The 16,491-nt window shown below is 46.3% G+C and overlaps 1 protein-coding gene across 9 annotated transcripts in view; it reads left to right on the top strand.

The window, feature by feature from the left end:
• The window catches only part of LOC3292140 (hemicentin-1), a 160,396-nt gene extending 145,240 nt beyond the window's left edge, over positions 1-15,156 (top strand). For 7 of the 9 annotated variants that reach the window (XM_061655932.1, XM_061655927.1, XM_061655931.1 and 4 more), the window contains exons 6-9: positions 4,947-7,106; positions 7,205-7,591; positions 9,764-10,279; positions 10,405-11,632. In XM_061655932.1, coding sequence (XP_061511916.1) covers positions 4,947-7,106; positions 7,205-7,591; positions 9,764-10,279; positions 10,405-10,685 — 3,344 coding nt within the window. In that variant the 3' untranslated portion in view covers positions 10,686-11,632. Of the gene's footprint in view, positions 1-4,946; positions 7,107-7,204; positions 7,592-8,180; positions 8,214-9,763; positions 10,280-10,404 lie in introns of those variants that run through there. The other 2 variants (XM_061655925.1, XM_061655933.1) reach the window with 2 other exon arrangements.
• The last annotated feature ends 1,335 nt before the right edge of the window (positions 15,157-16,491 follow it).

The following is a 16,491-nucleotide window of genomic DNA, read 5'->3' as shown; positions in this document are numbered from 1 at the left end:
ATAATGGTTTGTTTTTATAATAAGAAGAACAAAAACCATATTTCTTTACCTTTGCTTAACCTTTAATGTTAGAGCACAGTCTGTGTGGGTTTACGGAGCTACGGTGCGATTTCAGCAGACTGGGCCAGTATATTTACCAGCCGGGAGCAAAGGTCAACTAAACATACTAAAACTGGATTGTTGAATATTGCTCGCGAGAAGAAACTTTCATAAAGGACTCGTTTTTGCTACAGCTCTACGCAAAACTGCAACAAAAACGCTGACACACTGGCGCTCCTGGCCGAGTAAGGTGTGCAATCAATCATTAATCGATGAAAAATAAGAACCCGTTAGACAGTGGGCACAACACGGCACCGCGATAAGAACGATAGCCGCAAAACGACATCACCAACAGAACAACAAAAACTCTCCGCTCATGGAAAGGCTTTCGTGAACATGGATTTTCCCCCATGCACTACACCCTGCACTTCACAAACAATCGCATACAGGCGAGCAAATACTTTCAGCAAAAAGGAAGAAAATGACATGCCAAATATCTCTTCCCTTTGGAGATAAGCTGCGTCGCGTCCGCTCCGCACCACGCACTTCTCGCTTCGCTTATTGAGAACACTTACTTCCGGTCCCCGAGTAGAAGTTTTTGCATTCCGTCAACACAAAACTTCAATCAACGACTATCGTCGTCCGCTTGATCGTGTGTGTGTGTGTGTGCGCTACCATGGGTGAAAAGGTGGAGAAAGCTTTCTCGTGCATCGAGCATCACCCTGTGTACGTCCCAAATCCGCTGCGGTACGTCCAACCTCACTTATCTCCCGTTTCTTTCACCGTACGGCCGGGCGTGCGTGACAGTAGCTCGGGTGTGCCCTGAGGAAGATTGATGTATGAACAGCAAAAAGGATTTATCGCCTGCCGAACATGAGAATTATTATCCCACTGAAGGAGACTGGTGTCTCCTTGCTCTCGGTCCGGGCACTTTCGGGGAGCGGGTTGACTAGCGCAACCCGGAACGCCATCGATGGGCCTGTGCATATATGCTTTAGCATAACCACAACAGTTCGCACGCACACCCTTGCCTTGCCTTGGCCGTTGCCCTCCATGAACTGGAGCTGGTTTCGGTATTCGCTTCGAAAGGGATATACGCTGCCATCCGAAGAAAGCCATCCTTCAAACGAACGCGCACGGAGCATTGAGAGTCAAGTGTATTTACTCCTCTTTCGAATCGAGCATTTGTCGCTCACGTTCGTGTTCTCCGACGTTCCCGCAACCAGGGAAGGTACAAGAGGGTTGCTTTTATAGACACAACTATAAACTCTCCTCTCGTTCGACGCATTCCGAGGACGGCAAAGCTAGCCACCAAATGCTTTCGGTACGATACTGATGCCATTACTCGTCGAGGCCTAGGAGGGCCAACCCGCCCGGGCACAACATTTCAGAATTGATAATCACTCCTGTTCAGCTGCAGTAAGAACAGCTGGCCTCAACCAGGACACCGGGAACGTTCAGTCCGTTGCATGGCAAACATGGTACCGGCTCACATTTCTTCATCACAAGGACGTTTCTCTCAGTCCTCAGTGCGGATCTCGCTCGGTCAGAAATGAAAACAACGATTCATTATCACGCCCCACAACCATCGAAGCAGAATACACAGCAGATTCACCCGTTTCCTATGCCTAATGGTGTGCAGCGCACGGAGCAACCTGATTCGCAAACCGAACGGTTTAAGCGCTTCCTATTTTTTCATGCCACTGTTTTCTCCCCTATTCTTCACCTCTGGATGACTACGGCGATGATGATGATCGAGGTGAGAGTTTGTTCACTGCAGTCATGAGAAACTCCTCCAGGGTACATTTCGGTTGGTTGTTTCACATCATTCTAACATCGGTGGAACCGAAACATTCATCGTTGAAATTTCCGACTGCACTGGCCAGCCACGAGTCTCGAGAGTAAAATTGCGAGCTTCCACCCGCGAGCTACCACCCGCCCACCGTGTGACGTGTTGTTTCGCAATGCGCACCGATCCCGATTTTAAGCTACCTTTGTACGAAATGATGCACTTGCCCAACTTGTTCGAACATGCCGCACTTTCCTGGTAAAGCGGTTCCGTTTGGCTTAACGTAATTTTCTCCAACCGGTTGGAGAATGCCCTACAGCGCACGGTTCTCGATTGATGGAATCGGTTTTCCGAATTCAGTGAAGAAAAAACAAGCACACCTTCTCGTCGGTTTAGACCGGTAGATTGTTGTGGATGTACCAAACAAAAAAGAAGCCATACTGGACGGATGGACCAGGACCTGTGAGCAGTGTTACCTTGATTTACCCGTTCGGTTAAATCGTTCAACTACTCTACCGCTCACTGGTACAGTGAGCTTTTAATAAAAAAAGAACGATAGAAACTGTTCACATCCCACACACGCTTTCTGCAACGCCAAATCAAACCACACTTCCAAGTCGGCAGAAACTGGCCCCGGGGGAGGAATTCTACTCACTCCTTTGACATTCGAACGGTCAGCTTGCTATGCACAGAGTTTTTGCTGATGATGTAGGGCACTGTAATCTAGTATCGTGTGTGTTGGTCTCGCGCGTTCCACCCTGTACAGACCATCTCCGCGCAAACACGCTGATGACCAACGGGTTTTGTACCGACCTAAACGAGAACCTGCCGCCGCGGAGAAAAGCAATTGCAGCGAAAAACAAAACAAAAAACAACGACAAAACGTTATGAAGCATTGCTTATGGAAACACGTTTGGCACGCGTATATCGTTATGACTAATTGCATTTCTGACCGAAACGGAACGAAACGGCCCAGCCACCGACTTAACAACCAGTCTGGGCAAGAAGTGTCTGCGAACCACTTCAGCGTCACTCATACATACATTAATTGCATCTGAAGCAAACAACATTGCCCATAACGCCACTACAACCGGTTTACAGCGCGCGAGCGCGTCTCGCTACAACGGCTGCTCCCGAGTCCCGTGTCCACCAGTTGGCACCGGTTTGCACATCCGTGGAAACAGGTGGGCACATACCGACCCCGTGGAATGGTTGGCGTGTGCTCGTTTTTATATGAAGTGATGGCTTTACTGTTGCTGACTTGATTTTTGCCAGCAGAAATGACGGCCGTCGCGGCTACCTCCGACCGCCAACTCCGCCACCATCGTCTCCCGAAGCCAAAAACACTGATCGCACGATGGCCACTTTGACACGTGTCAATCAAAATGGTAACTGCGCCTCACAGGCACGGTCAGAACAACGGTCGGGATTGAAGCCACTTGTTGCGCGTCCTGCTGTGAGTTTTGCTACACTTTGCCTTCCCAATGTCTTGGCATATCGGGAGCCTGGGGATGCTGGACCGGAGAGGGAAGGTAACAAATGAAATTATTTAATATTTTCAAGTGCCAAGAGCACGGCGCCCTTTCTCGTGCACAAAGTTTCCCGAGGCAAGGCACTGTGATTGACTGTGCCAAAGTGGGCCGAGAGACAGTAACAATTACAGCTTTACACTAATTAATGAACTCGAAACATTCCATCCCATTTTAATCAGTCCGATAAAGGGCTCTCCCCACTAGGGATAGAGAGCGGATTCCTTTTCGAGGACGACTTAAAAACCCATTAACGTTAATAGTTGGGCAAGTTACTCTTATTTATTATTCACATTTTCATAACTCTCTGTCGCATGGTTCAAATCATTTCGTGGCAGCTTGGGATCATACTTTTGCCGCCTGGGCGAGTGTATTAACCCACTAAATCACCCACTAAATCAGTACGATTATTAACACTAATTTGCTTAACAAAGTGAAACTCAAAGTCCTCAATGGTGTCTTAACCTACAAATGGTAACTTTTATTTGACACAAGACGGGGCAAATTATCGATGTCACCCGAAAGCACCAAATTCCTGCAAACATATTTTATCTCCGTAATACAGACCATCCCGACATCGTCATGTCTTTCCTATACGCTACGGCCACTTGAGCTTATGCTCTAATGCTGACAAAAAGACCAATAATCCCATCTACAATACAATGGAGTGACAAAGCGTACGATCGATAGAAAAAATCACACCGACAATACATTTCCATTTGCCTGGGTGGGCCCCGACCGGGTCACAGAGATATGGACCGATGGCTGTACCGGTGCTCCAAGAACGAGTGAGTGCTTTCCATTTACCCGAACGAACGAACCGCTTCATGTTGCCATCTCCCCTGGGAGCTACTTTACAGCAGGATATGCCAACAAACCCGATGCCGAGCTCTGCTCCTGCCAACATGGTCACCCATCGGTGTTGCTGTCCATGCGAGCAGATGGACATTTCACCATGAGAGGGAAAAACTTGTTGAAACTTTCGATGGATGGCCGTGTAGCGAGAGAAGGAAGACTACTGTCCAGAAACTGACTTCTCTCCCCAAAACACGGATATGGAGGATATGGAAAGGAGGGTAGAGTAGTAGATTGCGACACGAAGTTGCAAGTGTCACTACAAATCGGTCCTCATTTACGGCAGCGCTAAGCTCGCCAACTCGTTTCGTTCCCTCTATCACCCAGTCCCATTTTTCCAGCCCTTTCTTTCCCTCTCTCTCTCTCTATCTCTATCGGCTAATGGTACAGTACAGTAATCTGAAGCGGGTTGGAAAACAATTCGTCCTTAACATACGGATATTGCAACAACTACTGCTTTCCACAGAGAGCGTTACGTTCGCCCAACGCCACTGCCGCGAGTGTGTGTGTGTATTTTTTCAAACGACAAGAAGGTTTCACCGGATTAGCGAGCAACGAATGGTCCGCGCCTGGCACGCCGAGGTGACAGGAACATTCACCAAAAACAAGAACTCTGATCCGTGTTAAAAGTTATTGTGCACATAAAAGCTAAATGTTCGCCATTTCATTGCTGTATTCCTCTCCTCTTCTCTAACATGTTGGCGTGTTTTCTGCTCCGTTTCCGTTCGTTACAGATTTTCCACGAGTAAAGGTGGGCCCGGAAAACCCGCTACGCGTCGAGCGGGACAGCACTGCCGTGCTGGAGTGTGCCGTAGACTCGAAACCGAAGGTACCGAACGTACGGTGGACACGGAACGGGCGAATCATCAGTTCGTCGCACTCACACCCGATACAGCGTGTGTCGGTGCAGGATGCGGGCAACTATGCCTGTGCCGCGGACAATGGGCTGGGCAAGATCGGCGAGCAAATCATTACGCTAGACGTGTTGTACGCACCGATCGTCGTGATCGAGTCGAAAACGTGGGAAGCGGAAGAGCGTTCCACCGTGACGATTCGATGCAATGTCACCTCCAACCCGCCGCCGGTATCAATCGAATGGTTCAAGGAGGGCAGCCCGGACTTCCGGTACGCCGGTGACATCCTGCAACTGAGGGACGTTAAGGCGGAACATGCGGGGCGGTACGTTTGTCGGGCGGTCAACATGATGAAGCCGTACAATGGCAAGATCGTTGAACGGGTGGGCAATTCCACCGTGGCCCTGCTGGTGCGTCATCGACCTGGCCAAGCATACATCAATCCGAGCAAACCGATCGTCCACGTGGGTAACGGTGTGACGCTGACCTGCTCGGCGAACCCACCCGGCTGGCCCGTCCCGCAGTTCCGCTGGTTTAAGGATGCAGTCGGAGAGCAGCAGACGCCGAAAACCATTTTGGCTCAAGGAACTCAGTACGTGATACCCCGGGCGCATCTCGGCAGCGAGGGAAGCTACCACTGTCACGCCGTCAACGAGATGGGCTCCGGTCCGATGGCCACGATCAACCTGGAAGTGCACCAACCTCCCCAGTTCATTGGCAAAATGCAACAGCACATGACGAAGCGTATCGGCGATACTGACTTCTCGGCCACGTGCCATGCGAAGGGTAAGCCGCGCCCGATGGTACGTTGGTTAAAGGATGGCCGTGACATCACAACCGATGCCAACATGTACCGCATCAGCACGAACAACAACGACGGTCTCAGCGGCATGGTGACGGTGCAGAGCACGCTGCTCTTCCAGGGAAAAGCCCGTCCGCACAAAAATCAACTACTGCCAAGCGATCGGGGCACTTACACGTGTCTCTTTGAGAACGAGGTCAGTACGGCTAACGCCAGCATGAACCTGCGCATCGAGCACGGTCCGATCGTGCTGCACCAGTACAACAAGGTGGCGTACGAAATCAACGAGAATGCTGCCGTCATGTGCAGAGTGCAGGCGTATCCAAAACCCGAGTTCCAATGGCAGCTCGGTACCAATACGGCCGCCCTGTCGATGTCTGCTGATGAGCACTACGAGATCAACACCACCACCGACAACAACGACATTTACACAAGCGTCCTTCGCATCAACCGGGTTAAGCACGAAGATTACGGAGACTATACCTGTCGGGTTGGAAACTCGATCGAAACGATCCGGGCACCGATCCGGCTGCAACCGAAAGGACCGCCGGAAAAACCGACCAATCTCGGGGTGGCCGACGTTGGTTCCAACTACGTGTCGCTAGTGTGGGATCCGGGCTTTGATGGTGGCATTACCAATACGAAATTCTTCGTATCTTACCGCAAGGTCGCGATCCCGCACCACGACCAGGTGAAAGAGGACTGCGGCATTGTGCAGCAGGTCAGCTCGGAATGGATGGAGTACGACTGTCAGCGTGATGTACCGTGCAGCGTAACGCCACTGGATCAGTACCAGAGCTACGTTTTCAAGGTGAAGGCGATCAACAGCAAGGGCAATTCGGAACCCTCGAACGAAGTAGCGACCACGACAAAGATCAGCAAGATCCCCGTACCGCTGCACGTTGGTTTCGATCCCGATACGAAACAGCTAGGCCTAAACATTGGAGCCACCTGTCTGGCACTGATCGCGGTGGTGGAGACCATCGGTTTTCACGAAAGCCCGATAGCCACCTGGCAAGTGGTGCAATCGATACCGCTAGCAGTGTCCGGCAATGGACCGACGTACAAGGAGCAGGTGCTAGAAAATATGTACTCCGCCCGACGTTCGAGTGGCCGATCGATGGCCAGCGATGATGATTTCCCGATGGCTCTGGAGGAGGAAATCCCTCCGAAGGTGCGCGTAAAGCTGTGTCTAAAGTCAAGCCACGAGTACTGCGGGGACTATATGGATGCTGAAAGTAAGTACAACTGGCACTAGGCCCTTTTGTATGAAACAATAATGCTTACTGCTTACTGTAACAATGCTAACGATTGTCACTCCGCTTCACTCTTTCAGTTGGTCCTGCTCTCATACACGATTCCGCTTTCATAGCAACGCCGACGCTGATCGCGATCGTGGTTTCGTGCGTAGTCTTTGCCCTGTTCGTGGGTCTCATGCTAATGTTCTGCCGCTGCAAACGCAATCAAACGAAGAAATCGAACCAAACGAAAGACTACGAGATGGACTCGGTAAGACCGTCCATAGTGGCACAGCAAAGCCAGGCACCGCCGCCCTACTATCCAACGACTACCGGCCTGGACAACAAGGCGCTGGAGCACTCGATGGATTTAGCCTTGCAACTCGAAGACCAAAAAACATCCGTCTACGCAACGCACAACGGGTACGGCTATCACACCGGCACGGGCATACAAGTGGCTGGCCATAGTCTACCGGCCAACGAATGTAAGTAGCGATGCCGCACCAAACCCTTGTCGCTTCGAATGAATCGGGTTCGGTTTTAAGCTGTTCTTTAATGATTGAAATGGCAGCTGCTTTGTTTTGAATGTTCTTACATTTTCTTAACAAAAAACAAAACCATTTCAGCTCGCTAGTTCATTTCTTAGCATAGGTTTCTTATGATAGCATCAATTAGTTCGATTGACAAACTCAACGCCAGTTGCGTTACTGCGCTCATGTTTCAGTAGCAGCGTCCTTCTGTATTTATGTGTTGCTGTATACCATACTTGACATCCGCCCATTACCACCAGTACTACCTTCCTCCTACCAAAAAAAAAAGCAACACAGTAAATTGTGCAATCTTACCAACTAACAACATTTCTTTAAGCTAATCCCGATACAAGAAGAAAACGTTTCGTTCCACGTATTTATGTATCTTTCCTTTCACAACCCAATTGTTCCTTCCGGATTCCAACTATTTCTGGGTGCCCTCTATGTCTTTCTGTCGCTAACACCAACCAAACATCAACTTATTAACTTCCCATTCTCGCCACCAATTTCTGTGCTGTGCGCGTTATCGCTTCTACTAACCCAGGACTAGCAAGCGCCATAACTTCCATTCCAGCAGGTAAATAGTTCATTGTACTGTCAATCCAGTACACCGATACTGGTCTGCTGTCTGCGTTTTGCACTGTCGTGTTAGTTTTCTCATGCAAATGTCTAGCCTAATAACTACTGCACCCACTCCAATAGCTATGGTTTTTTTTGATTATGCACCTAACCCCCAAACGCTTCACCACCGGATGCATCGAACGTGTTGCTTGCTGTGTGAAGTCTACCCCGCCTTTAACTCCCTTACCACCCATCAAGCGTGTGGACTGTTAGTTGCGCAAACTGGTAGTGAAACATTTTGCTGTGTTTTTCACCAAATGCTTAATCCAGTAGCTATTGAATTGCCAAATTGTTAAATAAATGTATTCAGCATGTCCGTTGCGCTTGGTAATACTTTCGCTGTCCCTAGTGTAGCGACACCTTAAACATCCTGTAGTAGAACTAGCAAAGCTGCACCATCTTGCATGTAACGTTAGCACTATAATTTGTTTAAAATCATGCTTTATTTATAGTTACATTTTTAGTTTTCATGCTAGTTGTTTGATTTTGTGCATATTTTGTGTCAGTTCGAGAACGGCGTTAAGAATAACCCACAACCTAAACAACAAACGGGGCATACAAACACTTTGACGTACTTGCGTACTGTTGGAAGCGATAAAGACCGATCGTTTCGTATAGAGTTTAATTGGTTTTACCTTCAAGCATTCACAGCTTGTCCGTCGTTGGTCGAAAACAAAACATTCCCACCATTTGCTCGACACTTCGCCGAGCAACATGAACAGATTTTTAACATGTTGGATTAATCTTCAATGCACTCTGCATCCTTAACTCCAACACAGAGCAGTGTGCATGGTTTCGCAAAAAAAGAAGTGAGCCACATTTAAATAGCATAAGCATAAGCCTATATGGAACTAGGCCATACAAAGCAACCGTAATCCTCCCAGCTCGGGCACACGCTCACATTCGCAATAACAAAACCAACAACACAAAAAAGGGTTTACATTGTTCAGTTTTCATTGCAAGCACGGAACGCAACAAAATCCTTCCCTTTTTGTGTGTGTTTGTATGTAACATTCTCACTGTTTTGTCCCCGCTTTTGCCTATCGTGTGTCCTCAAAGAATTCACAAATGGAATGCAAACTTAAATGCAACTCCAACCGCCCCACTGACAACCGGATGTTGATCGTAGTGCTGCGGACGCACTGGGGTTTACCATTAATCCCATATCCCGTATTATTCCCACCGACCGAGTGGGGGAGTATGACTTTATCCTGAATGCATATACCTCGAGAAGCACATTTCCACCACCACCAGCACCCACCACCAGGATCCACCCCACCTGCACTGTCTGTTGCGCACTGTTGTTTGCACACGATTTGGCGTTAGAGCGATTTTTGCTGCTTCAAATGAACTTTATAATAAAAAAAATCCTCTCTTTTTCCATTTTCTCTCTCTCTCTCTCTCTCTCTCTCTCTCTCTCTCTCTTTATCTCCCCTGTTTGCCTTGGCTTTGTTCTCCCTGGATACCGGTTACATCGTGGTTTCGATTGCGTTTTCATCGCCGCAGGGGTCACGATGGGTTACACGGAAAACAGTTACACCAACTCAAACAACGGAGGCAGCGTCAATTCACAGGATTCCATCTGGCAGATGAAGGGAGCACCGCCACCATCAACCGCTGGCCACCATCCCGCAACGATGGCCGCCATCGGCATCCAGCCGCTCTCGATGGGCAGCTTGCAGCACGGTGGCTCGGCGTATGCTACCACCACCACCACCACTACCGCGGCGGCCGGTTCGAGTACGCCCGGTCTGGCCTATGGGTACGATCCGATTGCGACGCACTCGAACGTGTACGGCGGCGCGATGACGATAGGGGGTGACGAGTACAGCCAATATCCCCACCAGGCGGCCACACCCAGCCAGCACGGTGGCGAAGACGACTACCTACACCATCATCACCATCATGCGGTGGCGGCAATGCGCCAAAGCCAGAATCCCTCCCGGCAGCAGGAGTACTGCGGCGATTCCTACGCGTCTGTACATAAAGCAAAGAAACGATTAGACCAGCCATCGCATTTCGGTAGGACACAAAACCACTACCAGCGCGCGCCCGAGTAACGCTCAAGCGTCCGGGTAATGCAATTCCACTCCATTCGCTAACCGGGTGCTATCCCCCAACCCCCCTCTGCTGTAATGTAATTTCAGACTCATCATATCACGACGTTAGCGGTTTGCCCGATCCGTATCTGGATCAGCAGCAACAGCAGCAGCAGCAACAGCCACAACATCAGCTGCATCAGCTAGATCAGGAGGACAGCAAATCACTGCTACAGCTAAACCACCCGCAAGACCACGGCAGCTTACACCTGCACGCGCAGCAGCAGCAGCAGCAGCAACCGCAACCAATCTACGAGGACAACCTGGAGAGCGGCTACTCGACACCGAACTCGCGGAATCGTCGCGTCATACGGGAGATAATTGTCTGAGAACAGCCCCGGGTACGGTTCGCGGATAGCGGATCGTGCCTGTAAGCTGGAGGTGTGAATCCATCCATTTCCGGTTTTTCTTTCTCGCTAAACAAATCATCCACATACACACACACACACACAAACACACACACACACAGACACTCACAGATATGCAAACAAACAAAGTCGTCCGATCCTCGCCCATGTGCATCCACTGTGTGTGTGGATGTGCAATCGTGTGCAATCGATTGTTGGAGGGCCAAACAACCGGGACGACGGGGAGCGAGTGTTACCGTGCAACGGGCGGATAAAAACATGATGCCGCAAAATCGCTCAATTCAAAGAGGACGATTTGCATAAATTGATCGGGACTACCAGCTACCGTTGCCTCCTTTTCCTCGTCCCGCAGCGGCAACGGTTCCGCGCCTTTTCGGAACAATTTAGCGTATATCAATTAAAAGCCAGGCAGCAGCATCGTGCGTGCATGTATGTGCGGGTGTGTGAGTGTGTGTGTGTGTGTGAGATTCGTAATCGTTCTACAAATTAGGGAAAAGGGGGGAGGTATACCACCACTGAACTGAACCTGCAATGGGATGGTCTCTTTTTTATGCCCTCGGCAACGAGAGCTAATCGCGCTGCGTTCGATGCGAAATTATGGATGTGTATCTCTCGACTCATTATTGCTTCATCGGTGGCCAAGCTATGCACGGATGCGATAGCGGGCGACAATTGTTTGTCAGCCCGGCTCAAACCGCAGGGATTCCCGATAAAAACAAGCAAACTACTACAACAAAAACCACCCCAAAACCGCCACACACTACTGCTACACACATTGCGGTTGGGCCAGAGCAGTTTGTTACAGTTTGCGTAGCTAATTGTTTTAGTTTGACACATTAATTTAAGTGCTTCTGTTCTGGCCGACGGGTAATCAGTCTAACTGACCCAAAATGCACCGCACTTGTGTGTGTGCGATGCTTGGTTGTGTGTTTTTTTATGTTTGTTTGTTTAATATTGCCCTTCCTTATGCATTACATGTAGCGTAAAACATGCCGATTAAATTACGTTCTATTGCTGCTAAAGGGAAGGGAACGGTAACACACAATTGGTATAAGCTTTTGCGACCACAAAATGACTGATGCTACCCCCGACATCCCGACTGAAATTAACTACTCAATGTGGGAAATTTGCAACATGACAAAGAAACAACTCTCTAAAGAGCGTTGCATGCGTTGCGGACAACATGACATTATTGTCCTGCCGACCAGTGTGTGTGTGTGTGTGTGTGTGTGTGGTCCAGCCCTGGCCAACCCCGTTCTGCCCATTCACTAGTGGATACTCGTATTTTAATATGTTTCTATACCAATGATTAGGATTAGGTTTCGATGTTATTTTGTTTAAATCTTCCTATTTAGGTAGTTAACGCCCGCCGCTTGCCATCTCGCTCGGCCAATCGACCAGCATAATTACTCAAATACACATACACACCAAGGCCGTCGTCGAGGTATTGTGTACTCGAAAGAGAGCTGTAAGGGTCATATTGGGAGGGGGGTCCACAATTACACAACAGCTGCTAGTGCATATGCTGAAAAAGAATGTAAGGCAACGAGCGTAAATGCATGTCAATGCATTCGCACATATGTTATACTACACACACACACTTACGCGTACACACATACACACTTAGATTACTGACGTGTAGAAGAAAAATATGTGTCCTTAAAATCGAACGCGTCACTACTGATGATGCTGATCGTAGCTTTACACTGCTACACGTGTAGCCCATGTGGAACGATCCTTTGCCAACGATCGTCCGATTGTGCTGCTGCACAGTGACCAAAGGGTTACTAATCATTGTGCAATCCACCCCCTCGCTACCCCCTTCCCTTCCATGTGTTGTGTGTACGCTGAACTTATGTTTGATTTTCTGTCTCTACACAAGTGTACGACGGTCTGCGATAATGATTTGCGTGCGAGTGCCTGTGTGTGCATGTGTATTGAAAGGGGAAGAAGGCATTTAGTATGCTATTGTGCTTCTACGTGAACGATCACTGAATGCACAAGTGCACAAACAGAAATTAGTGGATATTCGAATTTAAACTAACCATGGGAATCCGTTGCAAACACACTCAACCATATACACTACACACTAGCGCGTATCATGGAGAAAGCATATGAAAGTATGCAAGTAACATCACTGTTCACATCAATCTGCAAACAACCAGCGGCCACTTAGTACTACATACAACTACAACTGCACAAAACACGTCCCACATTACTGCGGTGTGTGAGGCATAATTCAAAGCCGCCCTTTAAACCGCACTCACCAATATCGGATCCCGATCGCAACTAGATCAACGTAGTTACATTAGCTCATTGACAACCACACGACTGTAGCAACAATCACCGAGAGCAGACCTGTGACCCAATCTGTTTCGCTTTCTGCCAAACTGGTCCGTTTCTGTGCTTTTTTTAGTTTCGATATCAATTTTATAGACGATCAGTTAGTGTCCTCTACACCCTTTCTTTTGATCACTATGGAACAGGTCAATGTGGGTTGTGCAAAATACATTTCTGGCTATGTACGCTATGCTGCATGTGTCTGTGTGTGTATGTCTGTTTGTGGGATGCATGTGTGCGTGTGTGTATGTGTGTGCGAATGTATGGTTATGCGTGTGTTGTATAGGAAATATCGAATTTATCTACGCGAACGCGAAACTTATTAAACGTGCTATAATGAACACACAAAAATGCAGACACCTTAAAGCAAAAACAAATGTGTATTGAATTTAAACGCATCGGAATTTATACAGTAAAAAATCACAAACTCCCTCCTCCTCCTCTTCATAGCACACAAACGCTCCCTGACACACACTGAAGTTTGATAAGGATAAGTGAATTTAAATCACAAATATTTGTTGGCATGTGAACACACAAAAAATGCTGCTGAAGAAAAAGATGCATTTTGATTTGATGCTTCATACTCTACAATTCCAGCAAAGATACGAAAATTATAGAATTAATTTTCTTTAGAACATTCTCACCCAAAGTTTAACAAGTGCGCATTTGTTAACAGAAAGTTTTGTAACCATTAATCATGTTAAACATTTCAAAGAGTTTATGTTTTAAAACAGTGGATTTGAAAAAAAAACGAACATATGTTACGAAAAGCCTTTTCGATGGAGAGCTTTCTCTCGTCGAACCGTAGCGCCATCTAGGGTGAGATTTTTTTGTCGTTGATTTGATTCTTTGCTTTTTGATTTTTTTATTTCGTGTTTTCTTTTTCAAACGATTCAACCGTTTAGCTAAATTCTATTTAGCTGGAGTACGTATATTTTTTTTGCGTATAACTTTTATTTAAACAATATTTTCAAATTCATTTCATCATGCGCAACATCATTACTTTGAAGTATAACCGAATATTCACATTAAAACACACCAAATCTTACATCCACGCAGGCAGTTTAATAATCGCTCCGCTATTATCGTCGCACTTCAAAATTCATTCATTTTGTGTGTGTTCATAGCTGTTTCAAAATGATCTCGATCGCACAAAAATGCTAAATCCCTGTTCGGTAAAACGAAAGATACAGCTTATCCACCAATAAGTACACGTGACGATGGGTTTGGTGAATTGGAACAGTGACATTTCGCTGCCACCAGATCATGCTGTTTTTTGTATGAATATATACGAACACTAATTTTAAAAACTCAACTCTAGATAGATAGGAAAGCTTATGCCCGCCATACGATGCGAACACAAGAAGCCCAAATCGTTCGATTGAAAACGTGATGAGTACGTGAGAAGGCAGAACACGACAGAGATCGGATAGAACCGGGAATTATAGCAATGTAAAAACTAGACGTATAAGTGTAAACATTTAAATATAATTATTTTAAATTCTAGTGAATCGGGAACGACATCAGTTCCGCCACGTCAACACTCAGAGCAGTGGTTCGTTATCTTGGAGGAAAAATTCAATGCAATCCTACATTGAACCACTTGATGAAACGCTAATGTAGCAAAACCTTAACAAACATTAGGGACAGAGGTATATCAAAGTGTTACCCGAAAGGATCGAAAAACATATGCAAAGTGTAAATATACTGTAGCTGTAAGATGATCCCCCATCGTATAGAGGAAAATTAAAGCGGATTCTTCTATCACATATACATACATATATACCTTGAGAAAACACTCACAAAACATAAAACTGTCACGTCGTGCGAGATTTAAGCAAATTAAATAGACAAAACAACTAAGCTGTACGATCACAACAGATGAAAGCGATGGTGAGTGGGTTATGATCGATCATTCAGTCCAACAAACACTTAAAACACACACACATTCACACAAGAGCAACCCAAAGTTGAGCAAAGAGTTGTGTTTCCTGTTTTTATTTGCGCACAGCGATGCGTAAGAAGAACAACACGATACTGAACAGAAACTGAAAAATGATATTTTAAATAAAGCAGAAATACGAAAAGATTACACTAAATGCTCCAATTTCGTTACGTATTCCGAAATTAATCACGCGTGGTAAGTAGTTCAAATTTAAGTACAAAGCATACTCTCTTTTACAATTTTCCTTATTAAGCGCACTTTACTGTGCGCAACATGTTGCTTCACAGCAATGTTTCGTAAATTACAACTTTTCCTATTATGTTTTACCTAGAACACTACTTATTAAGTTCGCCGTTGAGCACCGGTACTAATTTTATGAAGCAGATCCGAAGCGAAGGTGTAAAACTATGGGCAATAAACACCTTTGCCGGTAGCATCAACAGCTAACGCAGAAGGTGATAAAAGTTTTTCAATATACAATATACAGCATGCAACTTGATTTTGTCTTTGTTTTTTTTTTTTTGTTTTGCAACATCCCGTTTATGATCGGAAGAAAAACTCGAAGCTTACACAACTTTGCATCTGTTTTGCGTATTTGCCAGCTTGTTGTTATTATGCATCTTAATCTTTTACGCTGCTAGTTCCTCTTCGTGCATACCGAGGACAAATAAATTGTCCCAAGAGTACTTAGAGAAATAAACTGGTTGTTTTTTTTTTTTTTGCTTGGACGATGTGCTCAACAGAAATGGTAGGAGGGAGCTATTGTGCTTTTTTTTCCTACCATCAGCTTCTCCTATACTAAGTGGAGGAAAAGTTTTCTTTGAATCCCATTTGCAATGTTTTATTTAGTTTATGCTTTTAATTAATTGTACCTCCCTAGCAACTGTAATCTTTCGGTACACGTGTAAACCTTGAGCTATTTGGAATTATGTTCAAATGTCCCGCTTTGAATGTTTCGTTGTGTAAGAATCGGGGATGAATGGGACCATGCAATAGGGGACGAATGGGCTAGATTTGCTTGTAATAAGCCGGCGCTGGTTCCCAAAAAGCTGAACATGCTCAAGGTTCAATCGAGTAAAATTGTATTCATATTGGAATATATTTATTGGATTTTTGTGATTTATTGTTTACTTGTATTATATACTGTCTTCAATGCAGCCACGCAGTTTAATTTAATTGTTAAATTATACACGTTAATGTTTATGTTTAATTGTTCGCCGTATGGTTTAACAAAATTAAGTTCTCATACACTATTGCTAAACCTCAAGGAGAAAGGATACGAGAACGGAAGGAGGAGGGGAATTGGTGAAAGTTTAATAGGTGCGACGAGGAATTGAAAAGTGCGTCCCTTTAATTTAATGAGTATACACCAACAGATACAATGAGCTTTTTTGCTTTGAGTTTGATTGTTATATCAAACAGCCCTATCTTCTTCTTCTTCTTTTTGGCTCAACAACCGTTGTCGGTCAAGAGCTGCCTGTA

The sequence above is a fragment of the Anopheles gambiae genome, chromosome 3, assembly GCF_943734735.2.
Source record: "Anopheles gambiae chromosome 3, idAnoGambNW_F1_1, whole genome shotgun sequence".
Taxonomy (NCBI): domain Eukaryota; kingdom Metazoa; phylum Arthropoda; class Insecta; order Diptera; family Culicidae; genus Anopheles; species Anopheles gambiae.
Note: the sequence above shows the minus strand (reverse complement) of the source record. Positions and strands in the feature narration are given on the sequence as shown.